We start from the raw sequence: 9,788 nt of genomic DNA, 5'->3' as shown, positions 1-9,788 counted from the left end.
TTCATCGTTCCTTAGCATGAACTTGTTTTAACGAAATAACCGATTGTCAATAAGAACAATTTCATAAAAATTTTTAAATTAACGCAGATTAATGAAACAGATGAAATTCAAAGATTAAAACAAAATACTAACAAAAATGATATTGCATTTATATTCCTTTTGGGATAATAAGTTTGTTTATGATTAAAGACTAATATAGAAACAGTGGAGTTTTACCATTATTATTTTATTTCTTTTTTCATTTTTTATTTTCACTAACACTCAGTTTTACCAATAAAGATAGATACTTGTCTAAGCTTGTATCTTCAATGGTTTTCAGTACTACTATTAAAATTGTAAGTACTGCTAGGCCATTCTGTGCAGAACAGACATAAGTATTTTAGGTTGCCAAAAATAAAACCTTAATAGTATTTTTACATGAGCTTTATGAACTTATTGAGAGATAAATTTTACATCTAAAATTTAGAAAGATTGTATATCTATTCATCATCTTAAATTAAGATCTCAAAATAATTAAAATACTATCTCTCAATCAAATAATTCAAGCAATAGGAACAAAATCATTTACTGATCAAGAATTATATTTGAAACAATGTAGATTTATGTACAAAAACAAGAGAATTTTTCCCTTGTTTATAATATTACTAGATTTCAATCAAAAAATTATTAATATTTTTTTACAGAATTTAAGCAGCTGCAGCTTGTTCTAAACGTGCCTTTCTTTGGATTAATCTGCGCTCCCTTTCATACTCCTTCATGCGTAGTATATAACTGGAAAAATAAAGTAACATATTAATGTTTGAAACAAAAATAACAATGTTGCATAATATTTTTTATTTTATTATACAACTTAAAAATTGCTGTTCTATGATTGTAGGACATATAACATTTAATAAATCTAAAGCTCTAACAACTCATATTTATGTCTTATAAGACAATGTTCTCTTAGTTTCAAATATGGCACCTTTTTTTAGTCAAATTATTCATGATTTTTATAACTTAAAATATATACAACTTTCAGAGTAGTCATGTAATTATCAAAATACTTAATTCTATAAGGGATAAATTAAAAATTTACTTAGATTTACAAACATTATTTTTTGGTAAAAAATTTCAACTTACTCGTCATGTAAACATTTGCTCATTTCATGAGCTTCATTTTTACATCTCCATGCTAAGGGCCAGTTTTCATTTCTACATTTTTCTACAGCTAAAAATTTATGTGCACAGAAATCCCATTGTTCCTTTGGAATTTTACAAGCTCTCAACTCCTGTTCTGTTGCAATCATCACTAGTATTTAAAAACAAAAAAGAACAAATGTGTCAATATAATAAATTAATGTATTAATAAAAAACATGTATAATTAGTAAATTAAACTATTTTCAATAGTTTTATACATAGCTAGTTTATTTTAGCATGTATAATTCTCAAAAATAATACATTATGACTTGAAACAAATTTAAATGGTCGCTAGTCTAAATTATGTGCAAGTATTTTCATTATTAATTATAAAAAAATTAATTTTTTCATTTTATAATCACAAAATAGGCTTATATTTATTTGTTGTTTTGTGGATAAAAATAAAACATTATGGACAAAATCATTTGAATTAAGAATTTCATTTCCATGAAGTTCTACTCTATCATTCCTTCTGCAGCAGTTATGTCATAACATTCTTATAAATGCAATGTAATAGCTTCATGATCATGTTTAAATACTAAAACGCTGTATAATGCTAATTATGTACAAACATTATAACTTTAAGTACGATAAAAACATTACGAATGTTGTATATGAACCGATACAGTAGAGGTTAGAATCATTACCTCTTTCTTTTCGAGGACCAAATCCCAATGTAGGATCAAAGGTAGTTGGGCCATAAGGCTGAGGATTTAGTTCAGGATGCACAGCTGTATCCCAAGTGCGTACAACTAAGTTTCCCATTTCGAATTAATTACCAAACAAATAAATTCCAAATTTGCCTTTATGGATGGTCTACTCAAGCTTAGTACATTCATAGACAAAAATGGAACGTCTTTGAAGTGCTGACATCTAGCCTGGTGTTTGTTTTCACATATTCAAAATTTTCAAGTTTTAAAAGACAATCGTTTTCAGTACTTAAAATTAAGTTAAATTTAATGAAATATTTTCAATAATTTTTAAGACGGGTCGTAGAAATGAAACATTTGCATGTTCATATAAAAATTTATTAAATTTAAGCTGAAATAAGAGACACTATTTATGAGTTATTATATTTTACTGTATTATAATGGCTAATGTTTTCGCTTCTCAGCCACATATATACATTTGTCACTCATTAATCATTAATAGATTTTAAAAGTAGTAACTGAACATTCAATAAATTAATTACATATTTATAAGTAATTTTAGGACCAATAATTATCTGTGTAGTACTCTTTTTTAAATCAGCTTGAAGTTATCTTTCATTCAAAATTAATATAAACATAAATGGTATTATAGTAGTAGTCGATATATATATATATATAAATTTATATATACATACACCGACAAGGATATATAAATGTATATGCCTAAATTTCTTTTTTCATTTACAAGTCAATAGCACTCAATCATCTTCTTCTTCCATTGCATCCATATCTCCATTTCCTAAACATTCAAAATCAAAGATAATTATTATATTTTTATTACCCAAGATAATAGAGAAGGCTGTAGATAAGATGATGAAGTTAAATTTAACTTTATTGTAAAATACAGTTGGTATAATCAAATAGTTTATAATTAAGTGTTATAAAATATATTTTAAAATTAAATTGTCATTGAAATATAGTTGATTTTAGTCTTAATGAAGTTATGCACTTACAACAACAAAAAATCAAACTTAATAAACAAATGAAATAATACATGCCAACATAATTTCAGTCATTTTGTTTGATATTTATCTTTACGACAAAACAAAACAAAAAAATACAGCTATTTATATATTCTACTGAGAAATTATTAGAACTTTTTAAAAAATTACTTTAAGTTCAAGAAGCAAACTAAAAAATAGGGTAATGACTATTCATATTGCTTATTGCAACTATATCAAAAAGAAACATTAAATAAAATTATTCTTATATAATATATGAAAATAACTTTAACATTCATACCATTATGATGCCTGTCATCTCCTGGAATGTGTCCTGATTGCAATAATTTACTCAGTCTCTGCACTTCTTCAAGCGATGTGGCATTGGAAATAGCTTCTCGTATTTTTGATCTTTCATTTACACTCATAGGAAGTCTTCCTGTATCATTTGCTCCATGTGCCTGAGCTTTGGTCTTCTTTGATATTTCTTTCAGTATTTCTTTACCTCTTGGACTTTTGAAAAATGCATTTGTTTCATCTCGTTCTTTTTGTTTAATTTTTCTAAAATCAAGTAGCCTTAATTGAGGTAACTTGTAAATGAGATATTGTCTGTAATGTGGTTTAGCACTAATAGGATTTTGCAGTAGACATAAAGTAGCAAGATTTTGCAATGGTTTTAAAGGATCAATATCACCAAGCTCCTGAATCATATTCCCTGTGAGCATCAATGTTTCTAGATTTGGAATACAATGTTCTAAACCATCTGTTATTCTAACTATACGATTATTATTAAAAAATAATGTTTTGATGCGCTTTAACAATGGAAACCCATCAAGTTTTCGTATATCATTATCTGAAAAATCGATCGTATCAAACTGATCCTGTATATCAAGATATAAGATTAATAAAATTAATAATAATAACACTTATCAATTATCAACTACTATTTAATATATTTATTTTAAAAAATTACATACCAGTGTTGCGCCTAAATTTTCTATGGTTGGTATTTTATAGCCTGAAATTTAAAACAATTTTTTTTATTGATTATTAGAAAATTATTAAATCCCTCTTAGGTTATATTCAACACACAAGTACGGTTCTGCCGCGAAAAATAATGTACTAGTACCTCTCAAATCCAATTCACGATCCCTCACTGGATTTATGTATTGCATAGACTGCTGAATTAAATCTGGAGTTAATTTAACCATTTTTATGGATTTTTCAAAAACTTTTCTTGACACTTTCTATCGTTGCATATTATTGTAAAATGCAAGTCTTCAACAGCCTAACCTCGAAAGTAAAAACCGAAGCCAAAGCCAAAGTCCCGACCATGGAGATAACTCCATGCATCCGACAGAAAATCTAAGAGCGTGTTTTCATGAAGGCAACGAGCAATCGACAATCAACATCAATGGCGACATTACATTGGTATACGAATTGCTCTATTCGAGATTAAAAATATCTTCTTCATTTCTTTTGCCGTAAGTTCCAAAGTCGACAAACCGAAAAATATAATTAGCATCACAAAAAGCTAATAAAACTATACTTTTAAAATGTTTGTAATTGTGATACATACAGCCAGCATTCTCTGGACACTGAAACACAGTAATCAAATTTTATTGAGTAATAAATATATACGATATATTAGGCGCACTCTTATATGAATGTCACGCAAATATAGAGTTGTAAAAATTCAACTTACTCAATACCGATATGCTTTTCATCAATTAAGCCAATACAATAAGAAAAATTCGACTTTTTCTCATATAGTCATTTGCTATTTGAAGCCAAAATCTTCTTGATTCAAATGACCATATAGTCCATCTGGATACAATTTGACTCATATTGCTTCACAAGTTTCAGACAACGTAGTACCAAATAAATATGGATAGTTCAATGAATATGCCGAATCAGCACAGAAGTTGAAATCTATAAAGAATAAATAACGACCGCAATATAACAATTTGACGTTAATGTTGATGCTAATCGATCGTTCTCCAAGTCCAATAGGTTCATGAATCTCCTACTTTTTAAATAATCTTTGTCCAAATTTTAGTAAAAGCTCTTCCATTTTGGTAACAGATATTCGAAAATAATTATGTACCCAAGATTTTCGTATTTTCGAATTTTCGTATATGTTACTTAATACGCAATTCGCCAATAGACGATTCCCAATGTGTTTTTTTTATCCATTGTTGAAATAAATGTATTCCATTGTTAAATTAAATTAAATCAGCGACTGCAATTATTTTTCCATTTCTATCAACACATAGAGTGATTGAAGTTGTACGCGTTGAAACTGATAGTTTATTATAATTGTTTCACTAATTGTACTTGATTAATAACATTGTCATGTACCATTTATACGGTATTCTGGAGTCCAATGCAAATACATTGCAAATGCATACAGATTGATTTAAAAATAGACAATGATATTTTAAAATAACCGCAGTAATATACTTATATGTACTTATTTTTGTGCGTAATAAAGTGAAAAGCACTATGCGACTCGTAGAAGGAGAAGTATAACCATAAGAACGGCTAATTTGTTTAGCTGAAAAATTTCACTCCAGAGTCATCAAAACGGTTGATGAAAAACTACTCGCTAGTATTTCAACCAGAGAAGAAGTCGTGAGAATGGCTGGTGAATACAATTAGAAAAATTTCACTTTGAGAATGATTAAATCCACGTGCAGGTTATAAGGTCCATAAGGATTGGGGTTTAAGGGCCTGTAGTTATAGATTCTAGGATTTCAGGTTCCAGTAACGTTTCCCAGAAACCTCTATAATACTAAACTTCATAATTAATGATATATATCGATGAAAAAAAATTTTTCATGAACTTGAAAAGTAGGTTTTGAAGAGTAAGTTAAAGTGAAGTTATTTCAATTGTCGATCATGCGGTTTTGGCTGAATGTGGTCACGCAGGGGTCACTGTTATATGTGTATAAATTGACTCTAAATAATAGACAGAGGCGTTTTACATGTACATGTGCATCTATGTGATTATATTTAAAATATTTTTTTAAATTATTGAATAATATTAGTTGCAATAAGCCACTCTTCGTAAATCTCTTTAATAACTTTTTATACTTTCCGCGTCCAATAAAATCTGATATTATACATTAGATCAGTCGAGGTGTCGATTACAGAAATCATTCAAATTAAATAACAATCTTCATTCACTCATATGTTATATACTTCAAATTAAATTACTTTTTCTGATTTTACTGTTCCTTGAGCGGTATCTTTTGCAGTTTGACAGACTGTAATTAACGTACTATAATACGAAGCTAATATCAGGCCTGAGTGCGCCGCTAAAGCTGAATTAACTAACATTCCCAGTAGAACGGCTACTTTCTTCACTGCTACTCGGCCGCGGCTGCGTACGTGCCCTTACCGTTACCTCCCTGTCACTCTTTACGAAGAGTGATAGGGCCCTTTGCCACCTGTACGATTGACTTTTTTTAATCCTATGTATATAATTGAAATGAACAGCGGTAGACTAGATAAATAATAGTTATTTATAGTATTTGTACAAATTTTAGTTATGAAAATTGAAATAAAACTTTCTTTTACTCAAATATGCCTGTATTTATGTTAAAATAAAAACAAAGGTTGAATTAAATTCTTGTATGGAATTATAAGATTTTATTGTAATTGATATTCACAAATAGCTTACAACTGATTGTATTAAATAATATAAATAATAGACAACCATTATATCATCTAACTATTATTTCAATGCTTATAAGTTTGATAAATTACACTTACAAATAAAATTCTATCTATACCCAAATAAAAATTTATTGTAATAAGAGTTTTTAAACATAACTGGACTAATTTTTAACTGAGAAAGTGTTACATAGGTTAAATAGATTTCTGATTTAGCAGACTTTTATTCATGAGTATACCTCAAATAATTTTATTCTATAAATCTAGACGAGTAATAATTGTTTACAGAATAAAAAAGGATTTATGACGCAGTCATGGAAACTGTATAAAGATAGTGAAGCACAATGTATGAGGAATTTCTTATACATACAATTCATGTGTGAAATAAATTTTCATGAATAAACGCAATTCTTGATAAATGTTTTTTCACACGATTTTTCTTCTATTAAAATTAACATTCTACGTTACATTTGACAATTATTTGAAATACCATTAATAATGCTTTTGTATTTCATCAAAAACAAACCAAGATTAACTATACATAGAAAATTGTACATATTTTTAATTAAAAAACTTTAAAGAAAAATCTCTCAAGTTGTTGATGTTATTAAAAAAACATTTCCTCAACATCTTTAATTATATTAGTAATTTACAATTCATTTTTTGGACAAAGGCAAAAAAACAATATTAGAGAAGCCATGCATTTTAAGATTTATAAGCATGAATACCTACAATGGTATTTCATCCATCTACAATGGTATTCTAAATGCCTGCATTTTATTTTTTTAAAATATATAACTTAATTTCCTGTTTACAAACAATCAATATTACTTTACAGTTTTATTCAACTTACTTTTATATTATTGAATTAAATCTTTTTCTAAATACAAAGATTCAGCTAAATGAATGAGTTACGAACAAGAATTTATAATTCAATTAACTTTTTATCATGGGTTTTATCATGGATCTTTCAAAATTATGCTTTTTCCTTTACAAGCCAACAATAAAATTGTTATTTTTAGTTTTGTTTTTTGAGTTATTGAAGATTTTTTCAGACTTTATTAAAATGCCAATAATTAGCGAACTCCACTTTTTGAATGTGCTATGAGCCACTGCAAAGTTATGTCAATATTATCTTTTTCTTTACATGAGATGCTATAACAACATATTTCTCTATCTTGAATAGCAGAAAGATTCCTGGAAAATAGAAATAAATAAAAATTAGTTTCACCTGGTATTAGAAATATAATATGCTGTAAAGAAATTACACAATGATACTATAAAAATCAGAAAAATTACTTACATTCTTTCTATTAACCCATTTTCATCGTAGGCATGAGGTAAATCCCTTTTATTTCCTAAAACCAATACTGGTATACCAGCTAACTGGGGCTTATCTAATAGATTGTGTAACTCATTACGACTTGCTTCAATTTTTTCTGGATCAGCTGCATCCACCATGTAAACAATAGCATTAACACCTCTACAATAACGTTCCCACATTGATCTAAATCTTGGTTGACCCCCAATATCCCAAATTTTAATGGTGACATTGCCTTTTGTAATTTTACGCATATTGAATCCTACGGTTGGGATCATATCTTCGCTAAACTGTCCAGACTGAACAACAGAAAGTAAATTACAAATTACAAATGTATTTTATTCCTTATTGTTAAATTTATTTCTATGCAACAGGTGTAAATGTTAATCAATGCTCTTATCCACACAAAATAATACTTAAATTTTAATAAATATATTTTGAGTTCTTAAAATTTCTTAATTATTTATCAAATAATTCAGTTTATCAAATGTAATTGATCTAAAATTTAAGTAGAATAAAAACAAGTAAGAGACATTTATTCTATATTTAGTTCAGAGAATTATTACTAAACCAACAATTTGTTTAGAACAGTGATAGAAAAGACGATAATGGAAATATCAAGTGCGAAAAAAAAAAAACAAAATTCGAATGAAAAAGAATAATAAAAACTGACGATTATAGGGAGGGGCACCTAACCTAAAATTCGCGAATTCGACGTTCAAACAATATACAGTAATATTTAAATGTAGCTAAAAAACAAATAGAAGCATACCGCAATGACATTTACAAATGTCGTCTTTCCACTATATTGGAGTCCAACGAGGGTCAGCTCCATTTCTTCTTTCCAAAAAAGAGATTTGAACCAGTCGAGAATCCGATTAATGAGTGCTAACATTTTGACGGTCCTTTAATAACTGTCTTGATAATTATCAAAAAAATGCACTATCTGTCAGACAAACCGCACCTTTGGATGGATGCATGCACCCTTTCAATTATTGATTAAAAAAGTAAGAAGAGTTGGCGATGTATATGCAAAAATACGTCAACACTGATTGGGATGTGATTAACACGTCACTTGACAGAAATGAGTTTTATGCACGGACTGCATAAATACACAATATTGGCAGTAATATTTTATACTTGAGTAGGACATGTATCCTCAGCAAGAAAGTGTTTAAAAAAAGTATCACCATTCGGCATTACTTATTAATGAAGTTTAATACTGATCGTTCATACGTACGTTTGCATAAGTGGAAGGACTATACATGCATGGCTCATCCACTCAAAGTGCAAATCATCAACACAGACCTGACAGAACAATAAATTTCTGAAAACTTCGTTTTGAGTCGGTGCCTACTGGCTTCGCAGTCAGTGTACACTGCACAGTCACCGCCAGTGCAAACTCAAACTTAGGTCTCCTGCACATTGAAACGATGCCAGAAATCTTAGCGTCCTGATAGCCGTAAGTTTCGTGTTAATAATAAATTATGTTCGTTGACTATTCCAAATATCCAATCCGAAAAATATTAAATAAAATATGATAGATAAATAAAATAGAATATTTTCTATTCTGACTTATTAATGCAGAAAAAAATTTATGTTACTGCAGATACACTTGAAACTTTTTGTCTGTTTTCGCGTGAAGAAGACTTAAGGTGTCAAGCCACTCTTACCTAAATCAATTTATGCATGTGTACATACTGCGTACGCAGAAATGCATACAAATATGAAATTCTTAAAAATTTCAATGGATTAATTATAAAAATAATGCATTTAAAAATTTGTCATTTCCAGACTCAATTAATCGCAAAAATGAACCTGCCAAACTGTATTAACCAACAGATAAAATTGATCCAGTAATCAAAACTGGGATCGTCTATTTAGCGCGAATATTAAAATTGTATTTAAAAAAGTAATTTTATCAAAATCATACAATCAAAATGATTTTAAATATTACA

The 9,788-nt window shown here is 28.4% G+C and overlaps 3 protein-coding genes across 5 annotated transcripts; all 3 read right to left on the bottom strand.

The window, feature by feature from the left end:
- Positions 1-210: 210 nt before the first annotated feature.
- LOC131673064 (NADH dehydrogenase [ubiquinone] 1 beta subcomplex subunit 7) lies at positions 211-2,085 on the bottom strand. The gene is made up of 3 exons (XM_058950743.1): positions 1,828-2,085; positions 1,123-1,291; positions 211-771 (listed from the first exon to the last, which is right to left on the bottom strand). Exons 1-3 carry the CDS (start codon positions 1,943-1,945, stop codon positions 687-689), a joined length of 372 nt encoding a protein of 123 aa, XP_058806726.1. The 5' UTR covers positions 1,946-2,085; the 3' UTR covers positions 211-686.
- A 408-nt stretch (positions 2,086-2,493) lies between these two features.
- LOC131673063 (probable U2 small nuclear ribonucleoprotein A') lies at positions 2,494-4,155 on the bottom strand. Of its 2 annotated transcripts, XM_058950742.1 has the most exons (4): positions 3,961-4,155; positions 3,809-3,849; positions 3,133-3,712; positions 2,494-2,629 (listed from the first exon to the last, which is right to left on the bottom strand). In XM_058950742.1, the coding sequence occupies exons 1-4, from the start codon at positions 4,040-4,042 to the stop codon at positions 2,589-2,591; spliced, it is 744 nt and encodes a 247-aa protein (XP_058806725.1). In that variant the 5' UTR covers positions 4,043-4,155; the 3' UTR covers positions 2,494-2,588. The 2 variants fall into 2 exon arrangements, with proteins under 2 accessions (XP_058806725.1, XP_058806724.1); XM_058950741.1 differs by lacking the exon at positions 2,494-2,629 and having other exon boundaries at positions 2,662-3,712.
- A 2,554-nt stretch (positions 4,156-6,709) lies between these two features.
- LOC131673062 (ADP-ribosylation factor-like protein 8B-A) lies at positions 6,710-9,217 on the bottom strand. 2 transcript variants are annotated; one of them, XM_058950740.1, is made up of 4 exons: positions 9,071-9,217; positions 8,603-8,794; positions 7,813-8,129; positions 6,710-7,706 (listed from the first exon to the last, which is right to left on the bottom strand). In XM_058950740.1, exons 2-4 carry the CDS (start codon positions 8,723-8,725, stop codon positions 7,586-7,588), a joined length of 561 nt encoding a protein of 186 aa, XP_058806723.1. In that variant the 5' UTR covers positions 8,726-8,794; positions 9,071-9,217; the 3' UTR covers positions 6,710-7,585. The 2 variants fall into 2 exon arrangements, with proteins under 2 accessions (XP_058806723.1, XP_058806722.1); XM_058950739.1 differs by having other exon boundaries at positions 8,603-9,217.
- Between the last annotated feature and the right edge of the window lie 571 nt (positions 9,218-9,788).

This window comes from Phymastichus coffea, unplaced genomic scaffold (genome assembly GCF_024137745.1).
Source record: "Phymastichus coffea isolate CEN01 unplaced genomic scaffold, Cenicafe_Pcof_1.1 PCOF00166, whole genome shotgun sequence".
Classification (NCBI taxonomy): domain Eukaryota; kingdom Metazoa; phylum Arthropoda; class Insecta; order Hymenoptera; family Eulophidae; genus Phymastichus; species Phymastichus coffea.
The sequence above is the reverse complement of the archived record's forward strand: the minus strand, read 5'-3'. Positions and strand labels throughout refer to the sequence as shown.